Source organism: Mytilus californianus, unplaced genomic scaffold (genome assembly GCF_021869535.1).
Source record: "Mytilus californianus isolate M0D057914Y unplaced genomic scaffold, xbMytCali1.0.p SCAF_8, whole genome shotgun sequence".
In the NCBI taxonomy this organism is placed as follows: Eukaryota; Metazoa; Mollusca; class Bivalvia; order Mytilida; family Mytilidae; genus Mytilus; species Mytilus californianus.
The window spans coordinates 27,251,992-27,272,845 of record NW_026262734.1 but is presented as its reverse complement, the minus strand read 5'-3'; the positions used below and the strand labels follow the sequence as shown (position 1 = coordinate 27,272,845).

The following is a 20,854-nucleotide window of genomic DNA, read 5'->3' as shown; positions in this document are numbered from 1 at the left end:
GTGTGGTTTGAGAGGAGTTGCGATGACAAACTGTTGCAGTAGTACATTAAAGTAAATAATTTCAAAGGGGTGTAATTGAATCGAAATTTCCTGTCGATATGCACATCTACGTAGTATGTCCTTATTATCTGAAAAGGTTTCATGAAATTCCGTTGTGTGGTTTGAGAGGAGTTGCGATGACAAACTGTTGCAGTAGTACATTAAAGTAAATAAGTTCAAAGGGGCATAACACTCCTGGAAAAAAAATTGAATCATAATTTCCTGTCGATATACACATCTACGTAGTATGTCCTTATTATCTGAAAAGGTTTCGTGAAATTCTGTTGTGTGGTTTGAGAGGAGTTGCGATGACAAGAAACAGGACTGACGGACTGACGGACTGACGGACAGACAGACGCACAGACGGGTCAAAAACATTATACCCTCTGCAACTCGTTGCGTGGGGTATAGTAAACCATGCCTAAAAGGTGGGACCAATTAATTTCCTGGAAGGGGGTGGGGGCACTTCAATCATTTTGTGGTCGGGATGAGCAGCTGAGTCATCCATTTACCTAATATTTTCATATATTTTGAATAACAGAAACACATTACCAATCATATTACATCTGTAGCTATCATGATGATGCTATTTCATGGAGAGAAAAACAGATTTGACAAATATCTTATGTATTTCCGACTGTGGTATTAATTGCATCTGTGAAAAAAATAAAAATCTAATTAGTTCCAGAAACTTTTGAATTAATCAGCAACCTTATGATATATTTCATCTGAATTTATTAACCTTACCATATATTTTTAAGCTTGCAAAAATGACCTATTCCAGCAGCTCTTCCCTTCCACTCATTGCATATGAAGTGCCTCCCTCCTCCCTACATAATCTCCATAGAAATGAGATGTACCAATGCAAATGCAACTGCACACCAAATATCATTGACTTACCATCAGTGGTTCATCCTAAACTGACCTACATAACTAAATCACAAACTTAAACATGTAAACTATGCAAAATAATCAAAGTCAATAGAACATTATAAACTGCGGGGACAGGGCCAAGTACTCTCCATAGATGTGAGAGTTGCTAATGAATGCTAATACAGCTAGTACTGCATACCAAATTTTTTTTTTTGTTTACACACTATTTTTGAGTTCCTCAATTTGAGGGGCATTAGGGATATTGACCCAACTAAAGTACACTATAACTGAAATACCATTAGATAAAAAATGGGAAAACTCAAGGCAAAACAATTTACATAGTTGTTGTGGTGGGTCAAATATTTTATTTTAATTTATATAAAACAATTTTTTACAGAATATATTCTGTAGTTTATTATACATGTATTATAATTTTATATCTTGTAGATATCACAATGGGTATAATTATTCTAAAGCCACCTTAGATCCCTATGTCAGATTGAATATTGATTAGTACCAAATTATGGACTCAATATATAATTCAGAAGACTTCACAGGAAAAGCTTAATAAAACTGAATATTTAAGAAATAAGAAATATGGCAATGATTTCTGAATATGATGCATTACCTGATGATAGAGGATTGTCCCTCCCATTGGAAACTAAATCAACAAAATGTGAGGCAAGTAATTTTCTGGTTGAACTACAAAACGGTCAGAACATAGAAGATAAATTTAGAAATTTTCAGAAAATCATAGAACATATAAAGATTATGATTAATAATGAAGAGAGAAAAGGATTGTTTAGTGATGGCAAAACACTAATTGAACAATTTATTCAGTCTACAGATATAAATGTACTACATGCTGTAATCAAAAATAGTTCTATTACGTTTAGTGAAAAAAATCCACCATTATGTTTGTTCTGTTTAATTGCTTATCATGTGCTGGTTGCATCAGAAAAGGAAAACAGCACTCAGATTTTAAATGTTATAAAAGGTTGTCTACAAACACTGAAATTTGTATATAGTTTTAATTTAGATGATGATGATGTTGATGGATTGCTGATTTCAGGCTATGTTTTCCAACTTTACCTTGACATGTACTACACAGACAATCCAAATGAAATTTTTACAAATATACAAACTATCTGGGAATTAGACCCCACAACTGAACTTGAATTGAAACTTACATACTGTAAAAAGTTAATGAAAGCAAAAGATTATAAAACACTTATACAACTGATTCATCACCATGCTGATTACTTTAAAGACAGTTTTGAAGTAGCAATAGAATCTCAATTGTGTATTGAAAGTACAACAACCACCATGGTATTGTTTCATATTCTACATCACCAAGTGTCAATAAATAAGATGGAAAAAGTGAAAAGAATTGAAACAATACTGTCTAGAATACTCAAATACAGATGCTGTGGTACACATTTTCCATTAGATGGATTTTATGATTTCATACTGACACTGGACAACATACAAATACTAGGTATTCCATATTTAATCAAGTTATTACAGCATAGAATGAAGGAAAATCCATATGATTTTATGAAAACTATACTTTTATGCAGCAATAGACTGAGGCAAGCTCACCATTATACAGAGTGCATTAAGTTTATCAAGTGTCATTTTCAGTTTATCTTAAGTTTTCCTACAGATAAGCTGAAAATCCAAGGAGAATGTTATTATAGACAACAATACTGTATCACTCTGCTCCTTTTACTGGATGAATATGTAACTTGTCATGATACTCATAAAATGAATCTGGTGTTGGCAAAACTACTAGTGTTAAGGGTATCTTTCCTCTCTGACATGCATAGTAATTCATGTTACTGTTTTATGGGTAATCAAGAATGCTTGACTACAATGATAAATTCACCTTTATCAGCTCATAGACCACCCACATATGCAACTGATTTTAAATTAAGATTATTAGATTGTTACCATTGTATACAAAATGGTATCAAAATTCCACAGAGGATTTCAACATTCTTTAGAAATAGACATACTCTACTCTCAGAACGTATTAAAGAAAAAAAATGTCTTGAATTTAATTTAGTGATGAATAAAGTCATACAAGGAGAATTAGAATTAGCTCCATTCCTTCATAGTATAATAAATATGGACATGAAAAAGTATAAAGATGAATCCCCTGTATTCTTTATGGAGTTAATCAAAATATCAGCTGACCACAATATAGCTGCATTATATAATATTCTCAAAATGTTGTGTGCCTTCGATTTACAACCAGAAATACAAGATTTAATCTTACAAGGATTGACTGCATATTTCATGATATCATTCAACAGACAATATGGTATATTGTCTAAATTTATCTTAGATATTAGTATGATATGTCCTAAAGGCCAGTTCTCACAAAAACTGACATTAGGTATGGCAAAATTGTTGTTGAAATTTGATAATGATGATGATACAGTAAATGATTTCAGGAAGATAATCTATAAGTGCTATTGCACTGTAAGGCATGACAGTAAAAATGAGAAAGATACAAATATTGAAAAATACAAGGACCATTATACTTTCATTGCATCAATGGAGTCAGAAGAAGAAATGAAGAAATTGAAAGCACTGACAAACTTCTTGCTCATGCTGACAATATTTCTTATTACATCTGGTGGTCATCACAAATCTGCTGAACTCAAGAAATATCTGTCATTGAAGTATGAGTACAGAGACTCCATTTTGTTTTTACTGTGGTGCTCAGGTGATGTGGAGATAAACCCTGGACCCACTCATTTTACATTGAGAAAGTTGGATGATTCAGAGAAAGAAAGGAATTGGATTTATGACATGTGCTCAATACTAGTTACACTTATTAAATATAAATCTTTTGATAATAAAAATGGTGGTATGTGGAAAGAAAAACCATTGCATTGGCCTACTGACTGCCTTTTTTATAATCCAAGAAACAAACCTAAAGGTCCAGGATACAGTATTGGTACGGATAAAAAACTGCTGGAATGCTTAGAAGAACACTGTTATGTGGAAGGAGTTTTTAAAGAAACTACACACTTTGATGATGAACATACAAAATTGAAAGTTAAGCAATATCAAAAGGAAATAATTGCATGGAAAAATAACAGAACTGAGCTTTTTGAACTCTACATCTTGAGACAAGAACTAGATGCACTGATAGCAGCAAAAGGAAGTCTATACAAATACAGGAAGGACCCTGAATTTAATCTATGTCTCTATGACATTCATGCAGAACTAATCTTTTATTCTGAAGAAGATAGTAATGGCAGTAAGAAAAGTTATACAGATATTGTAAGGGACATAGCAACTACATTCTGTAGGATAGATAAAGGGTTAAATTATCTAGAAAAGAGTCCTGGTATCTGGAAAACACCACCTGAAGGATGGAATCCTTGTCATCTATATTACGATCCATGTAATGATAAGAAAGGAAGAGATAAAGGACAGGATGATAAACTAGTTGATAATCTACTGACATACTGTGAATCTAAAAACATAACCATTCCATCAGAACTTCAACCACTGCTCAAAGCATGGAAGCAGAGAAATACATTAGAAATAACCAAATATTATACAATCTGGTCAAAAACTGCAATAATCGATCACTCCTTAAAATATCTTGAGCTAGAAGATATGTTAGGAAAGATACATGTACAGGAGAGTCTGAAACAAATTGGTGTTATACTTGATACACAGTGCTGGAGATGTCCAAGTGTCAAAAAATCATGTACAAGTGACAATGGTGATAAAAGTCAAGATTCAGGTTTCAGTGACGATTTACATAGTTCCCATTCCTCTGACATCGAAACAAACTCAACAGCAAAGGTAGCAAGTTTACAAATCAACAGTGACAATCCATGCATGCAGTTTCCAGATTCAACACAGACAAATTTGAATGACATTCCTGCCAGTCCACATTCCTTAGTTAGCCACACAGATGGTCATCTTTGCAATATCGCACCTGATCGGCAAAATCAATGGAATCAATCTTCAAAACACACATGTATGAACTCATTTAAATATGGCTTGTCAATTTTAACCGGTAAAGCACAACCAGAAGCTGATGGGAAACATCATCCGATATCATCTGTCAACTCCTCAAATTCAAATGAGCAACTTATTACCTGTATAGTTCACATCCATGATGCTACATCAAAACCAGAGAAAAAAAACAACAAAATTTCCAAGACTGCCAAAGTAAGTAAATTGTTTCACATTTCATTACTTAACCTTTATGTGAAATATACAATGCTATTTAAACATTAAAAAAACATTGGTGCAAACTGTTACATGCTTTTCACATGAGTGATTTTTTACACGTACTAGTAATTGTTCCAAGAGAGAAACTTGAGCAAATAAAGCCTATAAGTATCACTATAATTATTTTAATTTTAAGAGCATCCAATTTACGTGAGTTTTTGTCTACACAATGTTTGTAAATTTATTAATTGAACTGTTTTATTCTACTCTACTATATATGCATAGTTTGAAAGTACCATTTTCAAATGAGTACACTTTAAAATTTAAGATAAAAAACGAATTGAAAGTCAGAAATAATAGAGGACACTGAAATTTATTTCAGGCTGTCTATTTCTGCTTCTTCTAACACATTTTTTGCACAAAAGAAATCACAGCAATAATTTAAATTAATGCTTAATTCATTTTAGGTAATGTATTCTAAAGTATCTAATTATCTCTCATTTTTTTTCAGAAAAGAAGTAGACAAAAAAACTATGAGAGTTGTTCAGAGCCCAAGCGACTCCATATATCAGACGAAGACATTTCATTGGTATACTATGAATCAGTTGAAATATTTATTAGAACTTGACTCACTCTGCATATTTTTCTATTAAGATATCAATAAGACAACAGAAAAGTTAAAAAAGCAGAAAAATTAGGATTTGATCATGATTTTTCAAAAATACTATAACTTTTTCAGAAAGATCTTCAGAAATTCAAAATTGAACCAATGATACATTACAAATACAAGATTCCAAAATTTACATACCGGTAAATTCAATTTCATATTTTACATTTACAGTTACTGAACATTTTGACATCACCATCAGAAAATGGCAAGGACTTGTTAAACACCACACCAAAGGGAAACTCAAAAGATGGTAGTGTTAGGACTATTATACCTAACCATTTATCACATGACTTGATTTCAATAAAATCAAGACCAAACCTTTCACCTTCAGAGAAGCAAACTGATCAGCTGATTATCAATGAATTACCTGATACAGCAGATGACAAGGTAAGTAAATAGTACTGCACATACAACATTATGCAATATGCACCAGTGGCGGATTTACCGGGGGCACAGGAGGCACGTGCCCCCCCACCGGTGCAGATCACCAAAAAAATTTCTAACATAATTTTATTGCTACTATAACAGGGTGGGTTTTAGGCTCGTATAACCACACTCTGTTTAGGGTTCTTCACACTTTATTAATATTCAGGAAATATAAAAATAAAGTGTGAAGAACCCTAAACAGAGTGTTGTTATACGAGCCTAAAAACCACCCTGTTATATTGGCACCCACGTAGGGACATAGGGTCATACCTACCAAATAGGGCTTAAAGCGTTCCATACAATTCATTCGTCTCTCATACACCTCAAAGTAAATAAAGTGCATTCTTACCTTATAAAGTGAATATACTAAATTCCATATGTCCAAAATACTGCAAATGACTATCAATGAAATATCATTCAGTTCCAAACCATATAGATATAGCGTTAACTAGAGTAAATATAAATTCTCCATTTTTCTCAAACAATACCCATTTCAAATCTGGGGGTATGTCCCAATTAACCAATGAGAACACAGATAATTCTGACCACAGAGAAATTCACCTAAGCTTTCTAATTAATGATATATAAATTGCACAGGTAGAAACAGTTACCAATGTGCGGTCAAGCACAGCTGATTAATACTAAGTACTCTAATGATTAAATAATACATAGATAAACTGATCAATAAGTAATAATGATAAACTATAAAGAGAAGTGATTAAAATAATAAAATCAATGGAAATCGTCTCTACCACATTACTGAAAAATTAATAAAGAAAGAAATATAGAAATGATGATCTGACAACCCCCCCCCCCCTTACAGACATCTCTAAACAATTATTTAATGGTGCTACCCCAGACATCAAGGTTCTGGATCCGCCCCTGTGCACCTTTAAAAAGAGGTAGAAATAACCAAAGCAATATTATAAGTTGAAAAAATGACGAAAAAACAAACAACAGTCTACAAAACACTACATAGTAAAGTAAAAACTAAGCAGCAAAAACCATACCAAAAACAAGGGGGGATTTCAGGTCCTTCAGAAGAGTTGGCAGATCCTGCTCCACATGTGACTCAGACACCCATTTATTATTTTTTAAAAGATTCTTATTTCCAGCAAAAGATTTTAAAATCAGTATGTGTTGCTCCTCCACCAAGCATGAACAATTTAAGAGTAAGATCAAACATTAATATGATCATGATGATTGTAGTAAGAATAATATGCGAATCAAATATATATATTGCATTTTAGGCAATTTCCCAAATATGTATTGTTATGTATCACGATTATTTAACTCTACCTCCTTCTTAACTGACTAGGATAACTAGTTCCCTGTCAAAGGTTGGTGGTTATCTCTGGGCACAGTGAATTCTTTCAAAAAATAAAAACCAGCCCTGCTACAGGGATAAAGCCAAGAGTGCTGAAAGTGGCATGAAACACTAACAATTAATCAATCTTGAATAGTAATAAATTGCTTAACAATATTTTGGCCACTTCCAATTTAAGTTTGCAAAAGCACTTATATCTCAAAGACATATTTTCTACTTTTCAAATAGTTAAGAGTGAAAAAATATTTGATATAACACTAATGGTAACAATTTCAATTTTCATTACTACACAAGATGCACATTTTGACAATTAATGTCTCACTGTTGCTAGAGTCCAAAATATTTAAAAATCAAAGCTTAGTAGAACTGTTAAAGAGCCCAATATAATCCTAAGGGACAGAAAAGGTATTGCCAAATCTGGACAAGGAAGCAGAGCTATCATTAGGGAGATACATTCCTTGATTTGATAATAAGCCCAGATATCTTAATCAGAATGATCAAAGCTTGGCTTACTGTTAAGTTATATTTATATTGAATCAATATCTATTTATACTGTACTTTTTTGATTTACAGCCAGTTGATTCATCTTCATGTAAACAAGCAGACAATGCAAATAAAAAATGGGAGACAACTTCAGACCAATGTGTAAATCAGATTGTTAATCGTTTAGAGGAGATAGAGCAAGATTACAGTGCAAGTGTTGTGGAACCATCAGTAAGTGTAATAATAGTAATGAAAAAACGTTGTACAAGTCAGATACAAAACAAAAGTAACAATCGAAATGGGCTGGTAAATTACCTGTCCATTTAAATTTTTGCAAAATGAACTGTCCCATTGAATAAATACAACAGCTATTGTTCTCTGTGGAGTTCATTCTATGGGAATTTTAAATTTCTCCATGAAAAACCAGTCATTAAATTAAATTGATAAACTGGATGTACAAAAAATAAACTCCTAGTGATGAATGTACATGTACCAATACTGAATAAGGCAAACTGTGTATGATGTTGTATATATTCCACATCCAACTTATTCATGTCTTCTGTAATAATAGTTTTGTACATACTAGATTGTATGAAAGAAATATTGACAAACTTTATTGCTAAAACAGCCTTGAGTTTAATCACTATAAAACCATTTAGCTGATTCAATTTATTTGCAATATGAACCATTTAAAAAAAATGTCTACAGCTTCTTCTCATTAAGTGTATTTCTGTACTAATCAAATAAAATCAAAATTTGATCTTCGGTAGTCTATTAATGACATAAATTTGTTAATATGTTATCTTGTTTTGAAAATGTGTGTCATTATTCTGTATTGGTAGGTATACTGTAAACCAACTCATTTTTGCGGATACTTTATTTCGCATTTAGCCCTTACAAGCCCATTTCTTGATTTGCAAATATGCTTGATGTATTTAAATGAGGATGGATCTAAGTTTTACATATTTGCGACAACTTATATTTCCGTTATATTTCTACTCGTGAAAGAAAAGACGCGAAAATAAATCCCTTTTGAAAATAAGTATTTTCATCACTAGGAGTTTTTTGTACAGCCAAATTAATCAATGAATGAATGATTTTCATGGAGAAATGTAAAGTTCCCATTGGATGAATGCCATAGTGAACAATAACTACTGTATTTATTCAATGTGACATTCAACTGTTCATTCTGCAAATGGACAGGTAAATTCCAGCTGATTCAGTGGAAAGGTTTCATTTCTTTCAAAATAAGTAAAGTATTGCAGTAAGGTCCATTTCCCACAATAAAACATTGTGCATATATTCAATATTTAACACCTAGATATTCTTGTACAGTAACAAGTTGTTAAGCAATGTTTAGATACGGTTTCTTGATGCATTAAGTCTAGCTCTTTTTGGAGTTATGCAATTCCCTCAGTTTGTTTCATACCTTGATTTGTCTCTTTCTAGTCAATTTACGAAATTTGAACACTGCTGTCACCCTTAATTTCTTCAAAATTGTTGAGACTTTAATGTCTTACAGTTTCAAAAAGTTAACCTGAACGAGAAAATATTTGACCTAATAATTAGTGTAATATTTGAATCAGAATTATCAGTGCAGGAATTACAATAAAGAAGAAGAGACCTTTATATTCAAACAATATAAATTTTAAACCATACTTTTTTTGCAGTCAGGACACTCATCTTCACATAGAAGCAGAGATGGAGAGGTAGACAATGCAGATATAAACATTCAGACAACTTCAGACTACTATGAAGATGAGATGTTTGATCTTTTCAAGGAGTTGGATCCAGAATACAAATCAGCTACTTTGGAAGCACAAGTGAGTGTTATGTAGAAATGTTTTACCATTGTTTCAACAACTTTTTCTATTGTTATATACATTTGTTTGGTATGGTATTTTCTATATTGTCATTTTGTTATTTCTCTTATGGTTGTGGGTGTGTTACCTATTTCTTGCATGACAAGATATTTCAAGTATCATTTTGAAAGATGTGTGATATATATAAGTGATATGAAGAATGTGTTAAATTGGTTAGCCTATGCAATGTGATACAAAGCAACATTCCCATTGCCTAATCATTGGATGAGTGATGACTTTCAAAGGTCACCATGGACTACTTTTCCTCTGTTGCAATGAAGATAGTGATTTCTTCAATAATATACAATTGAATCTCATTTTTCTGTAACTGTATTTTTGTCAAATGGGATCTGTTATGCCCATACAAAAATCTTAAACATCTGATGCTGATGTTTGATGCTGGTTGTGGGCCTGTGACGTCAAACTGCCAAAGACAAGAGAACGAAATGTTACAGAATTTTCTAATTTTTTTTACCAAGAGATTTTTTACCATAAGAGAAAAAGATTTAACAATTGTTGATATCAAATCTTGTAAACTCATAATAATAAACTCTTTTTTTTTTCTTTTCAAATCATTTCCACAATGAAAATGACACTTGATTAAATTAGTTTGAAGTTCTTTTCTGGATTAACCTTCATCATAAATGCTTTAACACATATTCTAAAGCAAAGAATGTATAAATTCTTGAATACAAAGGTCATGATCTCTAATTGTTAAAAATTGAAATCAATTATCGTGCATTCATTATTATCACAATTTCTGATGATCATTCAAAACACATTATCAATCAAAGCAATTTAAAACAATGTAGTAAGAATATCACTAGCCTTAATAAAAATACAATTTATAATAATGCAATGAACAACCTGATATATTTTTTCCCTTTCAGAAATTGAGTCCATGCCCTTCAACAGACCAACCTTCAGACTACAATGATGGATTTCCAGAACATGTTGAATCAATAATAGATGAATTACTAAACATTAATGGAACACACAACACATTTAATGAATAATTCATTTAATTTACTGATACATGATAAAAGTTCATCACAAACATCAATCATCCAGAAAGTTACGGCATGTTTATTGAAAGGACAATTCAAAATTCATAGTGAAATCAAAGTATTCAAATATTTTTGAATATATACCCTATACTTGTAATGCATTGGACATACACTTGAAATATGTGTATCATAAATTTTATACACTACAATATCAATGAATGAAACTTTAGTGAGGAAGCTATCATACAGTAAGCCCAAACATAAATCATACTGGGTATTTTTACAAGTTCTTCTACCCCAAAATTGGTCCACTTTTTCACATTTTTCGGATCTTTTGACCATTAAACTTGTACATGGTTTGATGACTAGAAGCCTTCATACAAATTAAAGACTATCTGATAATCAAAGTGCTGGATAGCACCTGTGGAAAGTTTGCAACGGTAGATGTGTAATATTTCAAATAGGTTGTAAATGTGTAGATTGGGTGTTTAATTTTTTTTCCGACTTTAAAAAAAATGACTGAATACAAGAAATAATTGTAACATGATGCTGTTACGAAGTCTCCCAAACAAAACTCCCATAATTTGTCATTCCCAGGAAGGGGGTGGGAGTGACCCCAGGGGATTCGCCTTTTATTTCATTTGATTTGTTTTATTGTCCCATACAAGAATATATATGTTTTCGGGGTGGGGATCTTGACCATTTAAAAGTTCTCAAAACAGGATGGGGTGGGGGTGACACCCAGGGACGCCCCCTATATTTCATTTGATTTGTTTTATTGTCCCATACAAGAATATATATGGTTTAGGGGTGGGGATCTCAACCGTTTACAACTTTTCAAAAAGAAGGGGGTGGGGTGACACCTGTGGACTTCCTCTATATTTCATTTGATTTGTTTTATTGTCCCATACAAGAATATATATGGTTTATGAGTGGTGATCTCGACCGTTGACAAGTTCTTAAACAAGAAGGGGGTGGGAGTGACCCCAGGGGACTTGCCTTTTATTTCATTTGATTTGTTTTATTGTCCCGTACAAGAATATATATGGTTTTGGGGTGGGGATCTTGACCGTTTACAAGTTCTCAAAACAGAATGGGGTGGGGGTGACACCCAGGGACTCCCCCTATATTTCATTTGACTTGTTTTATTGTCCCATACAAGAATATATATGGTTTAGGGGTGGGGATCTCTACCGTTCACAAGATTTCAAAAAGAAGGGGGGTGGGGTGACCCCTGTGGACTTCCTCTATATTTCATTTGATTTGTTTTATTGTCCCATACAAGAATATATATGGTTTATGGGTGGGGATCTCGACTGTTTACAAGTTCTTAAACAGGAAGGGGGTGGGAGTGACCCCAGAGGACTCGCCTTTTAATTCATTTGATTTGTTTTATTGTCCCGTACAAGAATATATATGGTTTCGGGGTGGGGATCTTGACTGTTTACAAGTTCTCAAAACAGGATGGGTGGGGGTGACACCCAGGGACTCCCCCTATATTTCATTTGACTTGTTTTATTGTCCCATGCAAGAATATATATGGTTTAGGGGTGGGGATCTCAACTGTTTACAAGTTCTCAAACAGGAGGGGGTGGGGCTGATCCAGAGGGACTCCCGCTATATTTCATTTGATTTGTTTTATGATCCTGTGATCATTACTGAAAACCGTGTGTGTCTTTCACTTGCTGTTTTCAAGTAATAGTCATTTGAAAATTTAAAAAAAATAAATCCCATAGGGATCTACAGTAAATCCCTCGCTTCTTTGGCCCCTCAAAATACCCCTAAATAGACCTCAAGAAGAAAAATAATAAGAACTGAGCAAAACAATAAGTCACCAAACTTTGTTTGGGAGACTTAATAGCAAGTAGTATAATTACGAATTTTGTTATAGTCTGATTTTCTGATGCCGATTATGTAATACGCCAAGTTTATTATAGTCCGAGTTTGTTGTGCGCCGAGAAGAGATACCAGGATACTTTCGATACACTCTGGCTTTTACGTCTTTAATAAATATTGTGAAAATCGTAGTAAGCAAGCTATAGCAAACTTTCCAAAAAAGGCACTATCCAGGCAGAAAAATTATTACAGGATATTTTCATATGTCGCCCTCCTTATCATTTGGTCCACCAATTACGGTAGGTTTTTCTGAATATCATTTTGCATCCATAGTTTCGAATTGGAAACCTTCATACAAATGTTAGAGGATCTATTAAGAAATGAATGCTCTATCTTGACGACAAGATATAATATTGGATATTTTCACAAGTCCTCCCTCCTGAAAAAAGTTGATAACCATTTCATATTTTTCTGAAAATTAATATGTGTCATTCAAGGTTTCAAATTTGAAGAGAATTTGACTAAGTATGAAGGCACTAGCATGACAAACAAAGTGACTAAAGACAGACACCTGACTGGGTAAAATGATTTTACCCACTAGCAAATTCATTGAGTGGGGCGTAAAAAAGATTATGCAAATGAGACAACCATCTACAAAGACCAAAGAACAAGGAAAACACTTAGGTCTGTTCTACAATGGATAACAACAATTGATTGATTAATTGTTTGGTTTTTAGTGCCACTTTCAGCACTATTGGCTATTTATTGGCTTGTTTTATTGGTGGAGGGAGTCGGAGTAACTGGTGAGAACCACTGACCTTCAGCAGGAAACAGGCAATCCAAATCAATTAAGATTAGAGTCCAACTCACTGCCACACGTGGGATTGGAACTCACAACCTCAGTGTCTTGACAGGCTAGTGATACAGCAGATGAACTAATTAGACCAATTGAGGCCCCTTCTATAACAATGAGCAAAACTAATACCTAATAGTAATAAAAGGCATGCCAAATGTGAAATTATTCAAAACAGAAAACCAAGGCCCTAAATTAAAACTACTACAATGAATATACACAAAAATAGCAGACAGCAACCAATGACAACAACGTACATTTTCAATTAAATTTGGGATAGAATGGAATGAAAGCTAGTAGTAAGAAATTTTTTTTCTTTTGCTTACAAGTGATTAGTTATTACTTTTCTCCTTAAATATTGTTTTCCAATAGTGTGTTATCAAAACATGATATTATTTACATGTGTAAAGTTTGTACTGATCATTGAAAAGAACTGTGTTTTTTGTGACGAAACACAAATTGGACTGTTTATTTCCATTTGTGATATTTCTTTGTTGTTTACCTTACACTTTTTAAGTATGTTCATTGTATGAATTCATTATTGGACTGTCAAGTAGGGTCCAAAACTAGTTTATGGAATGAGAATAGTGTGTAGGAGAATGGGCAGGAGGGTATGGAGGGTATGATTTTTACATTTTACAGGTTATTAACTCCTGGTGTAGTTTTTCACCAAGATCTCTGAAACTTCACAGAAAGATTGCACACATGTTGATTTGAAGAATTTTTTCCCTTTTTCCAGATTGGGAACTTAGTCATTTCATAAAAAGACATTTCAAAAGATGATAACATTTTTTTTTAACCCTGATCTTTGGAACTTCATAGTAAATTTGCAAACCTATTAAAAATTGTGCACCATCCTTTGTTGAGTATTTTAAAGATGTTTTCCCATTTTCCATTTTATATTGCCATCAATTTGAATGTTCAGTATAGACCACTCAACCAATTAAAAAATATTCTACTCAACTCAGGCATTTGAGTCTTTGATGTTGTGTTGTTGTAACTCAAAAACATGGCAACAACTATCTTTTCGATTGACAACTTCAATGCTATTACTAGAAGGTCAGTCTTGCAGTTTTTGTTTGTTACTTTGATTTGATTTCAAAATAAAGATTGAAAGTAATCTTCAAAATCTTTTTGCTTTGTAAATATTGCTGTTTTCAAGTGTATATTATTGTAGAATATTAGATTTTTTCTGGTACATTTTATATTTGTTTACTTTTGCAACATCCCTATTTATAAGTTTAATTTTACCTTTACATAAGCAATTCATTTTTTTGGTACATTTTGTTTTTGTTTCAAAACCATTCTTAATTGCAGGGATTAGATGTGAAATAATATATATATATACAAGGTGTGATCAAAATATTTTTGGACAAAAAAATATACATTTAGATACACTTAGAAAATATTCATTTTGATGTCATTATTTGTGATCATTACTTTCAAATCTGAATTCTTAAAGCAAAATTTGTCATAGTTTTCAAAAAGAAAGTTTAAATGGTTGAAAGAATAACTTTCACACTTTTTATGGTTACAGAAGAATTTATATTTTCTATATTGCTGGAATTTTAGTGGAATAATCCAATGATCTAATAATGATTTAGAAATAATTGACAAATAATAAAAATACTGTAATTACTTCTGAGTTAAATTTGTAAACTTTATACATTTAGTCCACAAACTTTAGGTCTAGCTCTCATAGTCATTAATACTGTATTGTTTCTGTAATGATTCCTTACTAAATTGTGTACTTACTAGTGACAAATATTTTTGAAATTATAATTTTAACATAATGTTTATTATCATTTACTTTTCAATATTTTCATGTATATATATTCAATAAAATGTGTGAAAAAAATAATTTTGTTTTATTGATAATGTTATTTTTAAAAATGTAAGACACTAATCAATGTCACTATACTAGAATTAATATGGAAGCGCAGTGTCTATCAATACTAGCATTAAAGAAAAATATATGTGTTCTAACTTTTCAAAGCCCACATCTGCTGACAAATAAAAGATTCCTAATTCCATGAAAAGTATGTCATCTTTATATGGTTTTAATGGATCTTATTAAAAAATCTACAAAGCTTTGAAACAATGCATTTCATACAGTTTTCACAGCCATACTGTGGGATTCTGACATCTTCAAGGTATTTTGTACAAAGCTTTCACTTTTTCAAGATCAGACTAAACAGAAGAGTCTATGTGCACCAAATTGGACCTTCTATTTACATTTGTTGGTACAAATCAAATGCACTTACCTTGAAGAGATCTCTTGTATACCCCTTGGATAATGGCTGCCATCCTGAATAGTCCAAAAGCTACATACCAGTCCCAGTTATGTATTGGGGCAATCCCTATTTTTTGACAATATTCAGCAACAACTTCCTCTACTGTAGGTATCCCTAGCTCTTTTAAGTCCAAGTCACCTAAAGCTGTAAAAAATAAACATCCTTATTAAAGAGAGGCTCCTTATGGGGATTTCTTGTTATAGCATTAACACAACTTGTATCCCTGGTATTCATGCACAATGCCCTTCTCCTCTTCCATTACAAATGCTAATTGTTGATCACACCTAGATTGCCTTGGAGGAAAATAACCACTAATTATTTATGTATGTTTTAAACACTGTGAATTCACTTATTTGTGTGGGTAATAGTTTTCATGGATTGAGGAAAAATTAGGTTCTAATCAAGTAATGGCTACTTCCTTTCATGGTGCTGACAAATGTAGCCTACAAGCTTATCTTATATTGTAAATATATAGATTCCATCAATGCAACAAGTGTGTTACGATATTTATCCACTCGAGACAGTTAAATTTTAATGTTTAAAGAGTGAGGCTTGCCGAGCTTTTTAAATAATTAAAATTTAATTGTTGAGAGTGGAGAAATATCGAGTTATAGTGGTGGTATCTGTTTCTCTAATGATTTTTATCCTTCCTTTTTAAAGATTTGCAGAAAGTTGTGTTCTTTATATGTGACATCATCAGGCATGGTTGCCTTTTTTCATGATGTCACAATAGGAAATTCAGAAAAAACCATGAAAATTTGACGTCATAATTAAATTTCAACCAATCATTTGCTGAGAACAGATATTTTACTAGTGAGGAGAACAATTTATTCACATTCGGTTGGGAAATGTGAAAAAAGTTAAAATAAACAGCTGCGCCATGAGCGCATGATACGCCCGTCGTCTTGTGTGGGAATTTTTATGCAATAAGCATAAATAGTTTCTGACATACGGCGTGACATGCGAAAACCCCCTTTTTTTTTCTTCAAAAAACTCAATATCTCTAAAATAAAATTTTGAATCAAAACCAAAAAGTATACAGATCTTTAGATTAATATAACTAAGAAGTGTGTAAAATTTTAAGCAATAATCATAAATCGTTTTTGAGATACGGCGCGACATGTGAAAAACCCCTCCCCCTTTTTTTACAAAATACTCAATAACTCAAAAATAAAATTTTGAATCATCACCAATATGTATACAGATCTTAAGGTTAATATAACTAAGAAGTGTGTAAAGTTTTAAGCAATAATCATAAACTGTTTTTGAGATAAGGCGCCACATGTGAAAAACCCCTCCCCCTTTATTAACAAAATACTCAATATTTCTAAAATAAAATTTTGAATCATCACCAAAAAGTATACAGATCTTAACATTAATATAACTAAGAAGTGTGTAAAGTTTTAAGCAATAATCATAAATTGTTTTTGAGATACGGCGCGACATGTGAAAAAAAAACACACACCTGTTTCAGTTACTAAGTCCTGTAACTCAAAAAGTTTTAATCTTATTTTCACCAAAAAGTATACAGATCGTTTGACCATCATAAGAAACAACTATGTTAAGTTTCATGAAATTTGGATAAGTCATTCTCAAGTTACGGTGCGACATGTTTACGCCGGACAGACAGACGGACGGACACCGGACATTTGTATAACATAATACGTCCCGTCAAAAATTGATTGGCGTATAAAAATTAGAGAACCTTGATTTCTCAATGCTAGAAGATGGCAACTATGCATGAGGAAAATACAAATCAGACAAATAAAGAAAGTTCCTAACGAAGGTAAATCCAGAAAAGGCCTTCAGATACATGCAATTCTTTAAGTATCATTTTCATTCAATATTAGGAATGAAAGGCAAGTAAAATAGGAAGGCAATGGACATCTGGTTCTGTATTCTGGCTTGGCCGGTTAAATTATAAATGTGGTGGGTTTAATCATTAGCGTTGATATCCCTATCCATGTGACAATGGTATAAAGAACAAGAAGGATGTGAAAAATTGATTGTTGCATAAAAAATAATGAAAAAAAAGATATTCTATTTTATATCATTCCAAAAACTGGGGTTTTAATTGATTTGCTTTGACAGTTAACAATGTGATATACTTGCCAGGTATGACATCAAGTTGTGATGGTGTGTAGTAACCAAGACAACAGGTAGCTAAATCAGTTAATGGATCTCCTATGGTGGAGAGTTCCCAGTCAATAACTCCTATGGCAACAGTTTTTGTTGGATGGTATATCATATTATCTACTCTGAAATATAAATTATCTGATTTATGTATTCTAGTTATGAGTGCACAGAATTTTTCTTAATGAGAAATTGAATAAACCAACTTTTCCCAAAAGACAAGCACTTACCTAGAAATGTTATGGTTTCGAAATACTTTGAACAAATAAACAATGAAAACTACTGACAAGTATATGACTGGGGGCAGGGGTGATTATTAGTATGCAGAATTTCTATCTATTAAGTAAAAATTGTTTTAAGAGTAAAGTAAAGTGTGCTATGAAAAGCACTAGTCACATCATTTCTATATCTATACAATAGAAAGATACAATATTCATTGCGTACCTAGAGCAGAGTTAACTTGTCTCATTGGCAATCATACCACATCTTCTAATTTTTATAAATACTTCGACAGAAATAGTGTATCTTGATCTTTTTTATGTACACCAGCTTATATTACATAAAATCTGTTTTCTAGTTAAGAGATTTCTTTCCTGGTATTAAGTTCCTATTGTTCCAAATATTACAATAACTGGTGAAAAAGAAAAATTCGTAAGGGGTCCGCGTAACCCAGTGTCTGGCTTCTTTTGCTGTTAGTCGCAGGCTTAACAAAAATGGAGAAAAAATTATTAAAAATTTTCCTCTAGATGCTATCTTTTGATTGTAAGAAGCTTCTGTCCAAGTTTGGTAAAAATCCAGGATGGTTTATGAATCTAATAAATGTTTTAAAAACTTTAACTGCAGACTGTATGTAATGCTAACTGGAAGAAAAACTAAGTCCATTTATAAGTAATATACGGAAAAACAGGAAATAGATTTTTACAAAATTTCCTTCTAGATACATGTACTAGCTTTTGATCATAAACAAGCTTCTGTCCAAGTTTGGTACAAATCCAGGATAGTTTAAGAAATTAAAATTTTTAAAACTTTAACCACAGAGTGAATGTAATGTTAACTGGAAGAAAAACTAAGTCCATTTATAAGTAAAATATGGACAAACAGGATTTTTTTTACAAAATTTACTTCTGGATACTATCTTATGATCATAAACAAGCTTCTGTCAAAGTTTGGTAGAAATCCAGGATATTTTAAGAAAGTTATTAAAATTTTAAAAACTTTAACCACAGAGTGAATGTCATGCTAACTGGCAGAAATACTAAGTCCATTTATAAGTAAAATACGGATAAACAGGATTTTTTTTTACAAAATTTACTTCTGGAAACTATCTTATGATCATAAACAAGCTTCTGTCCAAGTTTGGTAGAAATCCAGGATAGTTTAAGAAAGTTATTAAAATTTCAAAAACTTTAACCACAGAGTGAATATTTGTGGACGCCGCCGCCGCCGACCACGAAAGAATGTAGGATTGCTATGTCTCGCTTTTGCGACAAAAGTCGCAGGCTCGACAAAAAGACAAGATTTTATTTGTTTCTATTTATCAGAGAATCTAACCTAAAGTCTCCATGGACCACTGTAACACGTTCATCTTGTGGTAAATGTTCTGATAACCACTTGATAAGTTTGTCCATAGCTTCTATCTCGTGTGTTTTACTGGCTTCATACTGTCTAGTCCAGCGGGTAATATTCCTCTGTAAATATCCACCTACAAAAAGGGAATTTTGAATTTTAAATACAGTTCAGTCAGTTGGGAATTTTGAATTTTAAATACAGTTCAGTCAGTTGACTCTCGTTATTTCGACATCAGCCGGACCAGAGAAATTTTTCGATATACCCATAATTCAACTCAAACGAATACCGAATAGACAGACCAAACTGTGTTTCCTTCGACATGTTTCAAATTAAACATTCATTACCCATAAAACACATCTTACCATATGGTAGGAAAAGAAAATTTGTGAAATCAAACACATAAAAAAAATAAGTATACTGGACCTACTGCTTATTATTCTTTGTAGATTTTTACCAATGCTGACTATGGCCTTTGTTGATTTTTACCAATGCTGACTATGGCCTTTGTAGATTTTTACCAATGCTGACTATGGCCTTTGTAGATTTTTACCAATGCTGACTATGGCCTTTGTTGATTTTTACCAATGCTGACTATGGCCTTTGTAGATTTTTACCAATGCTGACTATAACCTTTGTTGATTTTTACCAATGCTGACTATGGCCTTTGAAGATTTTTACCAATGCTGACTATGGCCTTTGTTGATTTTTACCAATGCTGACTATGGACTTTGTAGATTTTTACCAATACTTACTATGGCCTTTGTTGATTTTTACCAATGCTGACTATGGCCTTTGTAGATTTTTACCAATGCTGACTATGGCCTTTGTTGATTTTTACCAATGCTGACAATGGCCTTTGTAGATTTTTACCAATGCTGACTATAGCCTTTGTAGATTTTTACCAATGCTGACTATGGCCTTTGTAGATTTTTACCAATGCTGACTATGACCTTTGTAGATTTTCCAATCCTGACTATGGCCTTTGTAGATTTTTACCAATGCTGACTATGGTCTTTGTAGATTTTTACCAATCCTGACTATGGTCTTTGTAGATTTTACCAATGCTGACTATGGCCTTTGTAGATTTTTACCAATCCGGACTATGACCTTTTTTTGCTTTATATGTGTGCGGTTTACCCAGTAATTGTTTCCTTAATTTTAATAGTTCAATTTTTTTTAAATAAAACATTACAGAGTAAAGTATATAAAATTTAAAGTCTTGTGAAGAAAAATATCCTACAAGATGCAGTAGTAGATTATAGTTTATCTAACACAA

At 32.4% G+C, this 20,854-nt stretch overlaps 2 protein-coding genes across 3 annotated transcripts in view; one reads left to right on the top strand and one right to left on the bottom strand.

Annotated features, from left to right (window-relative positions):
- Positions 1–15,443, top strand: part of LOC127711317 (uncharacterized) — a 28,460-nt gene extending 13,017 nt beyond the window's left edge. The window contains exons 2-7 of the mRNA XM_052217312.1: positions 1,360–5,115; positions 5,630–5,707; positions 5,960–6,175; positions 8,115–8,255; positions 9,695–9,847; positions 10,777–15,443. Of these exons, the coding sequence (XP_052073272.1) occupies positions 1,510–5,115; positions 5,630–5,707; positions 5,960–6,175; positions 8,115–8,255; positions 9,695–9,847; positions 10,777–10,902 (4,320 nt within the window). The 5' untranslated portion in view covers positions 1,360–1,509 and the 3' untranslated portion in view covers positions 10,903–15,443. The remainder of the gene's footprint in view (positions 1–1,359; positions 5,116–5,629; positions 5,708–5,959; positions 6,176–8,114; positions 8,256–9,694; positions 9,848–10,776) is intronic.
- The window catches only part of LOC127711318 (acyl-CoA dehydrogenase family member 10-like), a 75,525-nt gene that overhangs the window by 40,454 nt on the left and 14,217 nt on the right, over positions 1–20,854 (bottom strand). For both annotated transcript variants that reach the window (XM_052217314.1, XM_052217313.1), the window contains exons 10-12: positions 19,561–19,711; positions 17,989–18,134; positions 15,847–16,020 (exon numbers count right to left, since the gene is read on the bottom strand). In XM_052217314.1, coding sequence (XP_052073274.1) covers positions 15,847–16,020; positions 17,989–18,134; positions 19,561–19,711 — 471 coding nt within the window. The remainder of the gene's footprint in view (positions 1–15,846; positions 16,021–17,988; positions 18,135–19,560; positions 19,712–20,854) is intronic.